This window comes from Nyctereutes procyonoides, unplaced genomic scaffold (assembly GCF_905146905.1).
Source record: "Nyctereutes procyonoides isolate TBG_1078 unplaced genomic scaffold, NYPRO_anot_genome, whole genome shotgun sequence".
Lineage (NCBI taxonomy): Eukaryota > Metazoa > Chordata > Mammalia > Carnivora > Canidae > Nyctereutes > Nyctereutes procyonoides.
In genome coordinates this window covers 9,186,542-9,202,830 of record NW_026575135.1, presented here as the reverse complement: position 1 = coordinate 9,202,830, position 16,289 = coordinate 9,186,542, and the positions used below count along the sequence as shown (strand labels likewise).

Here is a 16,289-nt window from a genome sequence, read left to right as displayed (position 1 = left end):
CAGGGGACTGCCTGGAAATGTTGGGGTATATGCAACGGTGCTCCCTGCTGCTGTGCTTTGCTGTGCTCTGTGGTGGGGGCTGGAGAAGACCTTGCCCTGCCCGTGGATCTGGAAGGTGTTTGCACCCAAGGGCACGGACGTTAGTTTCTTCAGGCGCTGCTAGCCGGTGTAGTCTGGTCTGCTCCAGAAAGTGCAGCTCAGCAGGACCGAGCTGCCGGGTCTGACCAGCCCTTTGTTGTCCGTAACACCAATCCAGAGAGTTCCACTGCGTAGACTCATGATCAGTTGTTCCCAAAGTGAACCATCCCACTGCCCACTCCCCTCCCTGCTCCCATCTTTAAGCCTGGTGGTTTGGGTTGGGTTTTTTTTTTTTTTCTTTTGGAAGCTCCTAATTTACGCATTGAATTTCCAAAAAATCTCCTCCTTTCTTCTACAATTTCCTTTTACACATATTTTGCAATTACTTGTGCTACAAAAAAATCAGAGTATTTTTCATTCTCCCCTAATTTTTACATTCTTCTTCTTCCCCTCCTCCTTCCCTCCCTCCCTCCCTCCCTCCCTCCCTCTCTCTCTCTCTCTCTCTCTCTTTCTTTCTTTCTTTCTTTCTTTCTTTCTTTCTCTTTTTTTGCTGTGGGAAAACAATGTTTTTATATTTTTTTCTTTATCTTTATTTTTAAAAAGAATTATTTCAAATATACAGAACTTTAGGGAGACTCATTCGTCTATTCACTCAGTTAGCAATTTATTAAGGACCGAGTGCACACTGGACACTCTTCTAGTTTCCAAAGTAGATCAGTCAACCAAGCAAAGTCCCTGATCCCGTGGAGTTGGCATTCAAATGTTCCAATAATATGAGATAAAATAAAACAATAAAGCCCACCTACCCAGCTTTGACCACTCTTATTTCACAATATCTGCTTAATATTTTAAAATTATTAATATTAATAATGGATATTAATAATGAATATTAATGATATTGCTTTTGCAAATACCATTCAAGCCCTCTTGTTGCTTCTCCCCAGCCCCCATTTCTCTCTCTCCTGAGAAGTAACTTTTCTTGAGTTCAATGTTGATCATCTCTATGCATGTTTTTATATTTATATTTCATATGTTCATGTACATGGATAACATGTTGGTTTTGCATGCTTTATGTCCTTCTAGAAATGATATATTGCAGCATCCTCTGCTCCTTACTTTATTGTGTCCACATTGTTTTTAGATGTGTCCACATCATTACCGAGGGCTCCAGTCCATTCATTATAGCTGCTGTGGAGTATCCCACTGAATGAATATATCACTGTTTGCTCAACCTCCTATTGATGGAAATGTTGGTTGTTTCTCTCTCTCTTCTCTCTCTCTCTCTCTCTCTCTCTCCTTGTTTTTTGCAGTTACAAACAACACTTCAGTGAATGTTGTTATACGTGTCCCCTTGCGTAACCTATGGAAGAATGTCTCTATCGAGGAGTGGAAGTACTGGTTCCGGGGCTTTTACATCCTCACATTCATTACATTTTGCAAAATGTTCTTCAAGATGGTTGTGCTAATTTATAGCACAATATATTTTTTAAATCTCCCAATTTTGCAAAATAATGACTACCAGGGATGGGAGCTGATGATTATCAGTAATTTTCTTTCGTAAGATATAAAATGAGCAATGACATATAAAAGTTATCGTTCCATGTACCCTCCTCAGTGACTGACTGTGGGTCTCATCTAAGCAATGGCAGTGGAAGAATTAGGCCCTCAGCTCCATCCCCTTTGAGTTAACATAATTAAGAATAATGAAAATCTGGCCAAATATGTCCAAGGAAGATAAAACTGGGCCCAATCTATCTCCAATTGAAGAGGACTTAGGAAGAACAAAATATTAATGTAAATAGAGTGACTGACATGACTTAACCAACCTCTGCCTTTTGTTGCCCATCCCCCAAATACAAGTGTCTGTTGGTTTCTATGCAAAGATTAGTGATTTCCTTGAATTCCCCCAAGCGCTAGATAGAGAAAATTAATATTAAGAGGGTTGTTCAAAGAGGATTGATTTTTTTTTCTCCCTCCCAGCAGACCTAAATCTGAATTTGTGAAAGTGATAAAACCTTAAATCGGATTTTTCTATTATTTTTAAGTTTTTTGTAGGTTTTCCCCTCTCCATTCCTTTAGAGAGTATTCTTGCTCTTTCTGTTGCTTCTTCCAACAGACTCCTTATGGGCAGCTCTAGCTGCAGTGTACCATGGTGGCCTAGGGCAGCAGCTCCACACCCAGAATTCTGGATGCCAACCTCAGCTCTTCCTCCAGCTGAGTAACACTGGTCCACTTAACCTCCCCATGCTTCAGTTTGTTCCTATGGGAAATGCGAGTAATAATAGAACTTATCCCGTAGACCAGTCATGTGGATCAAATCAGTAAGTCGTTCAACAGAATGTGTGATGTGTTTGCTGTTACTAGAGCCCCAGAGGCAAGTCCTTTTTGTGCCCAGAAAAGAAAGGAATGGACTTTAAGCAGTAAAGTTAATATGCAGGAACTAAAGTGTCAGAGCTCTAGATTTGCTCGAGATTTAGAAACACACACACACTCTCTCTCTCTCTCTGCAGTTGCTTATTTAGAAACCTTCTCCAAGAGCTTGGCCTCTGAATCTTCAAAAAGCCATCAGGTAGAATGACTTCACCCTGAGCCAGTCCATGACCAGAAGGCTTATATACTTGGAGACAGCAGTGTAGATAGAGCTCCTTATAAAAGTGCCTTATGTCTGAATACCACTTCACAGTTTACAAAGCACCCTCCAATAACGATGGCAAAAATTATTTGAAAACTTGCAGAGCATTGGGAGCTCTGCCATACATACATTGCCTCATTTGTTCCTCGGGCCAGCTCTGTCCTGTAGCTTTTATTACTCCCATTTCACATAGAAGAGAACTGAGGCCCAGGGTAAGTGACTTTTCTAAGGCCACACAGTCACTAAGATTTACATCTAGACTTACCTGGACTTCAGACGAGTCAGCACTGTCTCCAGAGAAAGCCTGCGTCCCAGGGCAGGTGCTGTCTCCATCTTACAGATTAAGAAAGTTGAGACGCAAGATGTCATGAACAACGTGTTCCAGATGGAATGGAAAAGAAAGTCAGGGCTTCCGGTTCCAGTCCTGTACCGTTTCTCAGTAATGTGTTACCATGCACTGACCTTCTAGATGAATCCTCTACTTAATTATACCAGATTTGGAAGCATTTTTTTTGCTCCTACTGGTTTCTTATTCTTAGATATTGAATAAGTGACCCTGGTATGCTTACATGCAAGATGCTTTATGACACGGCTTGCGTGCTTAACGATGAACATTCATTTAGGAGACGTGGCTGAGTGCATCCTACCTGTTAGGTCTAGCTGTCCCTGCTGGGGGCACTGGGGAAAGCACACTGGAAGTCTGGGAAGTCCATCCATTTGTCAGAGGTACAAAGAGGCAGGTTGAGATGGACCCCTAGACCATGAATCTACCCGGAACTTGCTTGTGCCTTGGCCCCAGCACTGCCTGCAGCCTGCATCTCCTTGCTTCTCTAGAGTTGCCTGCATCTCTGCTCCATGCCAAAATGATTGTTCTTAGAATAAGCAAAGCCTTCATTGTAGTTTGGATGTCAATCTGTGTCGACTCTGCTAGATTTTTCTTTAAAATCAGCAACTGTGCTTCTTAAGCTAATGCCACCATAATTTAATTGGTTGGCATGCATGGGCTTGCTTGTGATGCAGTGTCATGAAATCGAGCCATTTCTCATATGTTGGCAACCTGAATGCCATCCATCTGGATCTCATCTCAATTGAACCAAAGCTGGGAACAGACTGGCTAAAGTTTTCCCCCTGGCGTCTACAGACTATTCTAGTGAACTGGAGGGAGGGAGGCCTTACCCCAATGGTGGTGAGCCTACCTGTCCTTGATATTGTTACCTTGCATTTCATTTGTTAGGCAACCTGGGCTCTGATGTTGCGTCATTATGCTCAGATTGCTTTTTATTGGCCTGGGAAGCTATTTTTCTTTCCACTTAGTTTCTCTTGGAAGTTTAGTTCTACCAAAGTAGACTTTTATGATAAATATGATCATAGCTTGTGTAAGTCCGCAAAGCTTGATGGATAGAATCTACACTGGTCCAGTTGTTTGGGATTATTTTCTGGTTTGCTAGTTTAAAAAGAGACTAAGGTTAATCTATAGCTGTGCTGTTCACTATAGTAGTCACTAGGTCCATGAGGATATTAAAATTAAAATTAATTTAAATTAAATATTTAGCTTCTCACCCACACTGGCCTTATTATTCCAAGTGCTCCATAGCCATATAGCTCACTGGCTACCATATTGATGACACAGATATGGAACATTTCCATCAGACAGCACTGATCAGATAACATGTAGAGACCTACTGTGTTATCAGAAGACTTAATGCAGAGTCAAGTCTAGATCAAAAAGATGTGCAGACTTGTTACGATGAGCACTGGGTATTTTACGTAAGTGACGAATCACTAAATTCTGCTCCCGAAACCAATATTACACTATACGTTAACTAACTAGAATTTAAATGAAAATTTGGAGGAAGAAGAAGAAGAAAAAAAAAAAGCCCAGCAGAACACTTTAGGGAAATTAAATCTTTCTCTATTGAAAACTATGGGTCAAATAGCAAATGAAATTTGGCTATGGAATGAATGCATATCCAGACCCTCCCTCCCTGCTTTATTTGCCATGTCTCTTCTACCTCCTGGCCATACCAGACACTATTAATTTCTGTTTCTTAGATGCTGTTGAGAGGGAAAGGACGAAAGACACGGAGAAGTTGGTTTGTGTACGTAGAGAACATCCATGAACTCTGATTAATTTTCTTCCCTCTCTCTTCAGGTCCTTGAGGCCACACGGGTTAATCGAAGAAAGAGCGCACTGGCCTTGCGCTGGGAGGCAGGGATCTATGCCAACCAGGAGGAAGAGGACCATGAATAATAAACTTCCTTCCACCCAGGAAGCTTCTTTGGTGCTTGGGTTACCAAGAAACCAAGAAATCCACACATCGAAGCATTTTAATGGAATATTTATTAAAGTGCGAACAAACTCCACAATCCTTACGTAGACTAGAAGCTGCAATGACCAACGATGAAAAGAAGCCCACCACCATCAAACTCTGTAAACACCCAGGAGTCAAAAGAGAAAGGATTTTTTTTTTTTTGAGACTCGAAGAATCACCTGGGTTTTGGACCAATCCACAGTTGATCCAAAAGGACAAAGCAGTAACAAGCAAATCAACATGGTTGCTACAGGCAGAACTAAGACCAGCCTCGCTGGGTGATGAGGACAAACATTGGTAACAGGGCCATTTAGAGCAGTAGAGCCCACGCTGGTGCAGTCTACAGGGCGTTGGATACTCCCTGCATCGGTTTCCCACCTTCACTCACAGCATCAGAGGTGTTGGGATAACTCTGTTTACTCCAGCAGCCATAAAATGAAATGCAAGTTGCTCTCTATTTGCCTGGAAGAGGCACTTATGATTCCATTTTTCTTGCATTGAATTGTTTTTAATTGGGAGCAATTAATGATGGGCAATACATAAAAATCCACATTTTTAAGACAATGTTTCTTCATGTTGCAAACACAATCTATTCTACACGAGGGGGTTGAGAAAGAGGGAGAAAGCCAAACCAAATGGATTATTTTAGCTTTAGGATCTCGTCTGCTTCTAGTGTTGACTAATTTGCTGTTTATGAGAACACATTTTCACAGTTACGTTTCTTCATATGAAAACTATATTTAGCGGGCAACAACTATTTTTATGATGGGATGGGGGGAGTATATCCATGTATAAAATCTGTACACATTCAATGACTTGGCTCAAGATGGTTAGGGGTATTTTTAGAATGGCAATAATTAAAAAAAGGGCAAACGCTGCCTTAGAGAGGCAGAGGACAGAAAATAAAAAGGTGTTTATGACTATATTTTATATTATAAAGTGGACCTTGGTAGGAGGAGTGATAGATTATTTTGATCAATCAGAAAGGACACGTTAAAGAAAAGGTCATGAAGGTAGACAGAGAAACAGAGAGGGAGAAAGTAGGAAAATAAGGAAGTAAGAGATACTATTTTTGCTGAGCAACCAGCATTTTTCAGGATGATAGAAAAATATAGAATAGAAATATAAGTGCAGGCTTGGAATCAGCTACAAATCCTAAAGATAGTGTGTGTGTGTGTGCGCGTGTGCGCGTGTGTGCGCATGCGCACGTGCCTTTGTGTGTCTGGGTAAAGTGTGTGTACAAGGATTAAAATTCCAGAATGAACATGGGACAAGGGTGTACAGTTATTTCCTCCAAAGCTGTCTGCCAGCGTCAGGAGTGAGTGAGAATTTCTTTTTTATGAAAAGGGATATAGAGGCACCGACCTGATGCAGTATTTGTAATATTAAATTGACCTAACCTGGTATTTGCATGAGTCACAATTGCAAAGTTTTGAGCGGTTTTGTAATTTGACATTTAGAAAAGTACCATATTTATTCTCATGCTTTGTATTCATAGCTTAGTATACTGTAGAGGATGCCAGCTTTACTCTTTCTGTCATTTAAAGCAATATGATAAGGGTATTCAGTAATTGAGTGCCCTGAATTTCTGGATGAGAAAAGTTTTTTAATTCTGGCCATGAGAAAAAAAAAAAAAAAAAAAAAAAAACAACTGACCAGCCTTTTTTTTTTCTATTTGTTTTAAAACTATGATTTTTTTTTAAAAAAGCAATAATTAAGCCAGACCTCACTAAAATTCCTTTTTGTTTTTATGTTGTTATGTCATAAGCTCTGATATGTTATCCTGACAAGTAGCAATGCCACAACAGTTTGTATGTAGATTTTAGGCACATTATCTTCGCTTCTTTTAATAGACTAGTGTTGACTTTAGGGGGAAAGTTTATTCACAGACAAGCAGTGGGCATAGAGTAAAAATGCAACTGTCTGATGACTTACAAGGATCCTTTAAAACTGCCAAGGGAACCTGCAATTTGAAGCCAAACTCTAGAGACGGGTAGTTGGCACCATCTTTATATGGTTTATTCTCCCGAACATTCTGAAGGAAGACTCAACAATATAGGCTAGCCACTGGGGACGCAAACCAAATAAGATCCCTGCTGCAAGGAATTCATTTTCAAGTGAGGGAGGCTGGCATGGAGACATTCCCAGGAAAATGAGGTCTGTGTTAGATGGGAAGTCCTAATGGATGAAATGAGAGGACCCAGGAAGGCTGCTTTGCCTGAGGATTTCCGGCCTTCCCACGCCAGGCAGGCACGGGACTTGAAAACCAAAGGGGCCGGAGCTCCTGTGTGGCTCAGGGGCACAGTGGCAGGTAGCAAGGATGGCCAGAGAGCAGAGTGGTTTTATGAGTGGCACGAGAAAATGAAACCTGCTTCGTGTTTTCTGGACCGACTCTGCACCTGCTAGTGAGCTAGACGTGATAGAGACCAACACCATCTTTCACCGGAGGAAACAGGCCCACCTGCCCCCCGGGACCAAGCTACAGTTTTTTTTTTATTCTGTGTTGAAGGAAGCCATGTGTTCACCCACCTTAAACCTACATTTGAAAGGAGAATCTGCAGCTGATGGGAAAGCTTAGGAGGCCACACAGTTCATGGAATCGCTTTAGAGGCAGACCCATTGGCCATTGACCTCAGTTGATTGAACCAGAAGCATGAATGGCGTTGCGTAGAGTCCTAGAGCCGAGTCCCTTGGCCTGTGCTCCATGTGCAGATAAGGCAACAGATGCAGAGTGTCCGTGACCCTCTCACAGTCACAAAGCTGCTTAACTACGGCCCCTACATCTCCAGCGTTTGCTCGTTCCCTCTGCTGCCTTCTGACGACTGCTATTTCCTTGCTCCACTCACTTATGATCCTATTAAGGTGTAAATCACAGTTCCCTTGGAAGAGCCAGATTTTCTCTGGGCTCTTGAGTTTTTTAACTCCTTCAGAAAACATTGGCCATTGTACATAGCACCGTGCTAGGCTCTGGGATCCCAAATGAGCCCCTTTAACCTTCTGAAGACGCAACCGACCCCTTGGAGGAGAGTCATTCCTGCCTAATCTCATCAAGAGGAAGAGGCTTGTCCAAGCAAAAAAAAAAATGGGCCTCTGATGCTCGTCCCTGCCCCCAAATAGCACGCAAGCTTGTTAATCTCAACTATAACAAATGTTTAGATTCTGTAGATGTTAAAAGCTTCCCTGAAAGTGTTCCTTTCCACAGTGTTTATAGATGTTCACTTTCCTCGGGAGCTGATTAACTACTGACATGCCTTGGCTTTCTCATCCAGAAATTATGGAAACAGGGTCTGTCAGTGGTAGGAGGCTGGGCTGTGTTCTACTTGGATGACACAATGCAATTTCCTTGCCTCTTTACACCTCTGCATGCTGCCCACCCTAGACAATGACATATAAGCAGTATATAGGTCAGTGTCCACATATATACACAACACACACACGTAATAAAGCGTAACAAGAAACTCTAAAACGGTGTTGACTCTTGTCTCTGAAGACAAACATTTTTTTCCAATTAAAGAATGGATGTAATTAAACTATGTATTGAAAAAAAATAGCCTAAGTGTTTAGAGATGGTGAATATATCCAGTTTTAGTGACAGAACCAATTTCCTGAATTTTAAGCATTCAGTGAGTGAGCTGCCAATTTTGATTTTGTGTTGCCCTTTACCCAAATGACATTTTTTTTTTTCTCGGAGGAGGAGGGTGGGGAGGGAAGTAGCAATACTGTGTTTGAAAATTATACTCTGTATCTGGCTCTCCTGTGTATGTTAACCACTTAAATGTTATTATCCTGCTTTGGTTTTATAGTGATCGTGAAGCATTCGATGCAAGTATACAGTTATTTTCTCATTAAAACCCAGTGTGTGCTGTGTTTTTATAAATGATGGCTACTTGCTTGACTGGGGGTAGGGGGAGGCCGGAAGATAGATCTGCCACATGGTGACACACGCAGGCATCCTTGGCTTTGGCTTCTGTGGGCAGCATCTGCTTCTTGCACATTTGGAACCAAAAACAAAACAAAACAAAAAAAACAAAACAAAATTAAAAAAACCCAAAGCAATACTAGCTGGTGGGGCATCCCTGTAACAGGTTGTGCCCTTGCCCCTTTTGGTGATGCTGCGTCCAACTGGCCTGGCCAGAGCCTAGAAACCTCTCTGACAGGACCCCAGAAGTGATACGGGTGCCTCTGGTGAGGTAGGCAGACCCCAAAGTCAAAGGGGTGGCTGGGCCAACAGCAGGACAAATGGTGAAACTCAAGCTTCACATGTGGCTCTTGGGCTCTGGTTTTTATTATTACAGGCCCGGCGCCTGTGTTTGGCTCTCCTCTGAAGAATGGAGAATTTTGGACTTTAAAGAGCATATGAAGATCACAGGTTAATCAGGGAGCTTCCTCCCCAAATTATCTCCTGCCCTCCCATCGACTCCCTCACTGCTGCCTCAGTGGCCAGCTCTCTGCCCTGTCTGGCCCCTCACCATGACCTGCACCCCAGACCCCGTCTCCTGCTCCTCCCCCACCCCACCTTCTCCTTGGGGGGTCTCTTCGTCCCATCTCCCCCAACGTATGGGGCTTCTTCTAATCTTCTGGGGCAGTGGAGCTGTGGTCAGTTCTGGATTCTGGTCCTCTTGGCATCCATCACTACAACATCTGAGGGTGCTGGGCAAAGCCGGGAGCATCCAGGTACACAAGGCTGGGCACTCAGAACGGGCAGATCTGGGGTAGTCGGGGTGGGAGGGGTCTTTGGGGACTCCCACTGAGGACACTCTTCCCCCAAAACCAAGGTGAGGCAATGAAACCACTATCGGGTAGGTGGCAGGTGTGCTGGCTTTTTGCCCGGTGACCTAGACCTATCGTCACTACCCCAGGTTCCCCGCCCCTGTAGTCATTGGCATCCAAGAGACCATCCTTGTGGAACACACGAGGCCATGAAGTCACTGGAGAGCATCGCTCACTCGAATTCTGGGATTCCAATGCCACAGAAGAGTGCGGCGACTGTGTCCCTCCCTACGCAGAACCCACACAAAATTCAGAACTGGGCTGCTAGGAACACAGAAGGCGAATGGGACATCCAAGGGGAGACTTTTAAAGGTTTGAAAGGCACAAGATGACAGAAGGGCGAAGAACAGGGCCTCAGAAAATCCCTGGAGATGGCGCATGAGCAGTCTCAAGATGCTGCCCAAGCATTCGGATGTTTTCTTTCAGAGAAAGAAGAAAGTTTGCATAATATATATATTTTTTAATCCTGCCATGATCTAGTGTTCTCAGTGGCAGTTAACCTCGATGGGGGAATTATCTGGATGCTTTGTGTTCTCAGTTCACAGGTGGGGGGCTCCGCACAACTGGAACGGATGTGCGGATACCCCCAGGAAAGCAAAATCTCAAATCTCTCTTTCCCTTGCTTGTTTTTTTTTCACCCCCTCATTTAGACCACATTCGGACCCTGCAGTGTCCTCAGCTGGTAATGTCGACGCGCCTCTGGGGAGGCGTCTCTGTCACCTGGAGAGCTCGTTACATACAGATTCGGGCCTCGGACTGCTGACTCGGTGGGTCTGGCGTATGCAGCCCCCAGAATTTTCGAACTAGTTCCCTGGAGCAGCTGCTGCTGCTGCTAGTGCAGCAACCTCAGTCTGAGGATCACCGATGTGGAGTGAGTAATGAATAGGGTCTGGGCCTGGCACTTACATTTGAAAACTGGGGAATTGAGGCATGATGTATACGCTGCAGAGTCACATGTGCTGCTGGGTTGTCTTGAATATTTGTTGGGAGCTTCTGTGCGTTTGCCCAGCACACCCCCTCAACACTTTGTGGGCTTGGGCGAAGCAGAGCTTTGATTCCATTCCGACTCTCAAGAGTCCCCCACCCTACAATTAAGAAGAAAATGTAAAGAGAGTGTAGTGTGCCATCTGTATATGTTCAGACTCTGATTTCAGGGTCAAGAGCAAGGGATTCATTTGACCTTTTGGAAGAAGTTTTGATCGTGTGGGGTGATAGCAACATCAAGATTCTGTAACTTTGGTGCTTTTTTTTTTTAAGATTTTATTTATTTGAGAGAGTGGGAGAGAGCAGAGGCGGGGGGCAGGGGGTGCAGAGGGAGAGGGAGGAGCAGACTCCCCTCTGAGCAGGGATCCCGATGCAGGCCTCCATCCCAGGGCCCCGGGATCATGACCTGGGCCGAAGGCAGATGCTTAACCCACTGAGCCACTCAGGTGCCCCTTCCTAGTTTTCTGTTGTTATTTTTGTTTTTATTTTTTATTAACATGGTTGCATATTTGGAGATGAGCTACAAAGTAAGCGGTGATCCTTACTGGGTCTAGAGCAGCTCTTCTCGATTCTGGCTCCAGCTGAATCACCTGGAGAGCTTTCAAGTTTGGATTCAGTTGGGCTGGGCGGGCCCCCCAGGCATGAGGACCAATAAAGGCCTCCCAGGAGACTAATAGGCAGCGAGCCTGGGGCCTCACTGTCCAGTGCTGTGGCTCCTAACTTGGCTGCCCCGCACCTAGCATCAAGGGGTGTTTGTTTTTAAGATACTGGCACTTGGGCCACCCCCCCCCCCATGCTCTGATGTGTAGTCAGTCTCAACTGGGCTCAGACACGGCTCCGAACGTGGCCACGTTTTAGCAGCTCCCCAGGTGTTTCTAACCTGCAGCCAAGGTTGAGAATCACTGGTCTGGTGGAGAACTGTGTTGGCCTCATGATCTGACTCTGTCCAGAAAGTGCCTGGGGGCAACCTCCAAAGGAAAGGAGTAAAACGCCTTGAGGGCCTGAACTGGTCCATCTCGTGGGCCCCAGGAGACAGAGGGCAGTGCGGGGGGGGGCCTCGGGGGGCCTCGGTTACTCCTCTGATTCTCTCGGCTCGCCTCCTCCAACCCTCTGGCTGACAGCAGGCCCAGCTCTTAAAACTTTTGGGTAAACTGAGGAATGCAAAAGCTACAAGGGAGGCATGTTCTAGCCCCTACTCGCTGTGCGCTGAGAAAGAGCCCCAAACGGACAAAACCCCAACACGTCACAGGGTTATCTGTGGGAGATGAAGCCGTGGTCATTCCGTTTGTCTTTATAAGTGTTTGCTGATTTCTGTGGTATGAATCGTCCTACGACGGCTGATGGCAAGATGCCGACCGTTTTTAGCAGCTGGTTCACAAAATCCCTGAATATTTAATAACTGGCGGAGAACAAAACTACTGTGATCAGAAAACACAAGGGGTAACCTAGGGGTCTGGAGCCACAGCCCCACTAACAGAGCCGTCCATCCCCTGAGGGGCTCTTCGGAGCCAGTGGCCGCAGGTGACAATCAGGGACTCGGGACTGTGGCCATCGCTCCTGATGATCGTGCTCAGTCCCAGGTGCCCAAACCACCCCGCTTGGTCTTGTACCCACTGCTGTCGCCAGGGCCTGGGGCAGGGGAAAGGAGAGGAGGGGATGCTGGGGTCGCTGGGAAGACCACAGAGGTGACACCGGAGAGCCCGTGGGGCAGACGATGGCCCGTGACGTACAGTATCTCCATCATTAGTGTCAGTGTCTCTCTGATAAACCTTGGGCACCATGTGGGGGACCTCAGACTTGGGGCCCGCCACTCTTTCCGTGGAATCTTTGGTCATGGGCTTACTCTAGGTTGGATTTCTGACTTCTGGAGCTGCTGTGGGGGGATGACTAGAAGCGCCTGGTGCAGGTGCATTCAGCCAGCACTTGGTGAGGGCCTGTGTGTCAAAGCCTGTGCGCCTAAGGACAAGGGAAGATCAGGGTTGTTGGGAAGGTTTCCACTGGAACTGGGGGGGCTCTTAGCGTCGGGAATGTGGGTCCAAAGCGGCTCCAAAGTCAGGCCATGTGTCCATACAGGCCTTCCTGTGCAGCTCCTGCACTATCTCATGCTTTTAAGTTTTCTTCTAAGTGTAGGACCCTTATAACTGTGGTCATCTTCTGGGCAAGAGAGAGCGAGAGATCCAAGGGGAAAAGGTGTTTAGGAGAAGCCCGGAATATTCCAGAAGTCCTCAGTGGAGGGTCAACAGGTGCTGAGAACCTGGCCAGGAGACGTGGAGGGAGGCGCTTCCCTAGAGGACCTGCTCCGGGGCTTCGCTGATCCAGGGAAAGGGGGAGCCTCGCTTCTGGGGTCACCTGTGCCTGCAGCTGCAGGTACGAGGTGCGGCCACCGGGTGGCAGTGGCCTCCAAAGTGAAAGCGGCATCCCCAGCCCAGGGCCTTGGCGGGGACTCGGGACCTTTCCCGCCCCCACCCCGAGGCTGGGATCCTCCGAGATCGTGCCCACGGCCTCACCCCCAAACGCCACGATGGGAGCCACCACGTGTGCGACCCCACAGGGCGGTCCAACGTGGCCCGTTACTTCCACGTCCATTTCGGTGCAAAACTGACCTCTGCCACCAGATGGCAGCAGGCACCTGCGTGCGGGGGCGCGGCCCTTTCCCGGGGTTGCTTCCCGAGGGGCCTGCATCCTCTCCGATCTACAAAGGAGGAAACCCACTCCGGGAGTTTGAATGACCGGGTGCAGGTGACCTGAGCGGGGGGTGCAAGGAGCATCCGGACCCGGGCGGGCCAGGCCTGGGCTCCCACCTGCCCGACGTCCCCTGGCGTCCCCCAGATGCCGCAGCAGGTGCACCTCCCGGCTTGGTGCAGGCCCAGCCCGGCTTTCCCGCAGACATAGAGCCTGCCCGCAGCACAGGCCAGCGCCAGCAGGAAGCTGGGTGCGTCCACCAAGGTGGGGCCATGGGTGCGGCCCTGGCCGGCTGCTAGAGGCCACCACTGTCACTAACTAAGAGCCAACATGTGCTAAAATTCTGGGGGTTTTCCAGCCAGGCATGCGGCCTGCCCTCTGACTGGTCACAGGGGCCTATTGAGTCGTGCCAACTGTTCTGCTGGGCCGCAGAGCTTCTCCAGCTTCTCTTCTCTGCAGCTTCTCCAGCTTCTCTGCAGCTTCTCTGCAGCTTCTAGGCCAGGGCAGGTTTTCCTTGGCGCCTACTGTTCACGAGCACACGCACATTTTACAGGATCACTGCGGCTCTAGGTGTCTGCTTCTGCACGGGGTGGGGTAAAGCTAGGCTGGCAACAAAGAGACCCAGTAATTAATTCAGGGTCTGAAAGAAGAGGGGTGACTTGTCTCTCATGTCATAGTCCAAGGGGAGCTATTCAAGGTCTGAGGGCAGATTTAGTTACGCTGGTGTCTTCTTCATCCTGTTCCTCCACCGCCCCCAGGACCTGTTGTCAGGGCACCGTCCGGCTTTAGGAAGAGGTAAAACGCAGTAAAGGCCTTTACTGAAAGCTTAGGGGTGTCGCACTGTCCTCGGCGACTGGGGCTTGCCTGCATCAAGACAGACAGTCGACTGGCTTCTAGAGATCAGGAAACTATTTCTAGAACTTCTGCTGCCATCCCAGAAGCTGGCAAGGGAAAACCCACATGTAGCCTGAAGGAATAGGCCGTTGCAAATGTGGTTAGGGCTGCATATCCTCTCTCAGTACATAGTCCACATCTAGTTTATCCTTTTCTGGACTTTTCTTTTTTGAAAAAAAGATTTTTATTTATTTATTCATGAGAGATAGAGAGAGAGGCAGAGACACAGGCAGAGGGAGAAGCAAGCTCCCTGCAGGACTCGATCCCGGGACCCCGGGGTCATACCCTGGGCCGAAGGCAGAGGCTCAACCTCTGAGCCACCCGGAAGTCCCCCTTTTCTGGACTTACAACAGCACAACCTGTAGGAGGAAGAGACAAGGACAGATGAGAGGAACGTAGAACCAGGAAGCCCTCTGGACTGATCGGGATCTCCCTTGTCTTTTAACACAAAGGATCGTGCTTGCCTCCTTGTGCCACAGAGATGCCCCTCGAACACCCACATCCCACAGATCCCACGTACCATGGAGGCAGGGCTGGCAGGCTTCGTGGGGCCTCACGACAAGGGTCAGCCTGGACAGGGGAGCCACTAGGACAGTCACCCACCATGAAAGCCAGCTGCCGGTGCTCAGCCGTCCCTAAGTCATGCTACCTGCGTCTCCCTCCGGGGCGGGTGGTCCAATAGGGCCTTCTGCAGGGTCTCTAGGTCAGGCCTCTGCTTGCACTTGAGCTGCCTTCTCTGAATTGCAGGCCCTACAGATGGGTGTTGTTCTTTAACCACGGGGTCATGAGTTATTTGGGTGGGGGGAGAGTTGTCCCAGTAGCAGCACATAGTCGTGGTAATTGGGTTTACGACATGTATCTGGTTTGGGGCTTTGACCATTTAGGGGGGGAAGAGGCTCTGTTGCCTTCCTATGGGGCCTGAGGGGTGATTTTTCTTCCCTGTCCCCTCCAGAGCCAGTAGGCAAGTCTCCGATGTCTCTGTGCAAGGGGTTGGGTCACTGAAGGGGTCTTTTTGTGCTGAAAGAGATCTGTAGGAGGAAACCTAGCAAATGCGACACCCGTGTACCAATCACACATGAAGGCAGGGGACAGCCTGTATCGTGACCCATGAGACTCCACCACAATCACCTGGAGGACCTGCTAAGACACACTGTTGGGCCTCATCCCCAGAGTTTCTGGGTCAGTGGGTCTGGGTGGGGCCAGATTATTCTCATTTCTGACGTGCCCAGTGAAGCTAATGCTGCTGGCCTGCAGACCATGGAGCTAGGTGATCGGCTGGGGTACCACTACCACTGGTGCCCCCGATCGCTCCAAAGTTAATCACTCTGAAGTTTTTTTAAGTGTCCTAACAACACTCTGAAAATAACTCTTTGCCCACACTCCTCTTCCCTGGAGAAATACCACAGAGGGTGTTCTGGGGAGCTTTTTGCCCAAACTATTCCAGAACTTTGCCCAGAAGTGTTCTAAGTATAATCGCTGAGTTGATCCTTGTCTGTGTATGGCTTCTAGTTCGTGTCAAGAAGAATCCTGAAATTATAAAACCCTGTAGCAAGAAGTGACCAAGAGGTTTCTGGTTTCATATATGGAAGGGACACCTGGGTGGGCCCTAGAGGAAGTACAAAGTGTTCTCTCCCCATATAACTCTACCCTAGAATAGAATACAGTGGGCCTGCATATTTGTAGGAGGATCAATGATCCTTCTGGTCAACTTTCTTTTTTAGACAGCCCCAGATGTAGGGTTAGGATCTTCCCACGCACAAAGCTGGCATGATACAATAGGCATGGGCAATAGAACGGCCCCCATCCCTGCTCCCTGTCCTTAGGAAGTCAAGTAGAAGAAGTGTGGGACCCAAAGGAGAAGGCACATGAAGATTCTTGCAAGTGCTGTGCTTGGCCCCACAGAGAAGCCTCTGTCCCTTGAGTAACTTTGAGCCTCT

At 47.3% G+C, this 16,289-nt stretch overlaps 1 protein-coding gene across 8 annotated transcripts in view; it reads left to right on the top strand.

Annotated features, from left to right (window-relative positions):
- Positions 1–8,899, top strand: part of PALM2AKAP2 (PALM2 and AKAP2 fusion) — a 335,810-nt gene extending 326,911 nt beyond the window's left edge. For all 8 annotated transcript variants that reach the window (XM_055301737.1, XM_055301734.1, XM_055301736.1 and 5 more), the window contains one exon: positions 4,863–8,899. In XM_055301737.1, the coding sequence (XP_055157712.1) occupies positions 4,863–4,961 (99 nt within the window). In that variant the 3' untranslated portion in view covers positions 4,962–8,899. The remainder of the gene's footprint in view (positions 1–4,862) is intronic.
- The last annotated feature ends 7,390 nt before the right edge of the window (positions 8,900–16,289 follow it).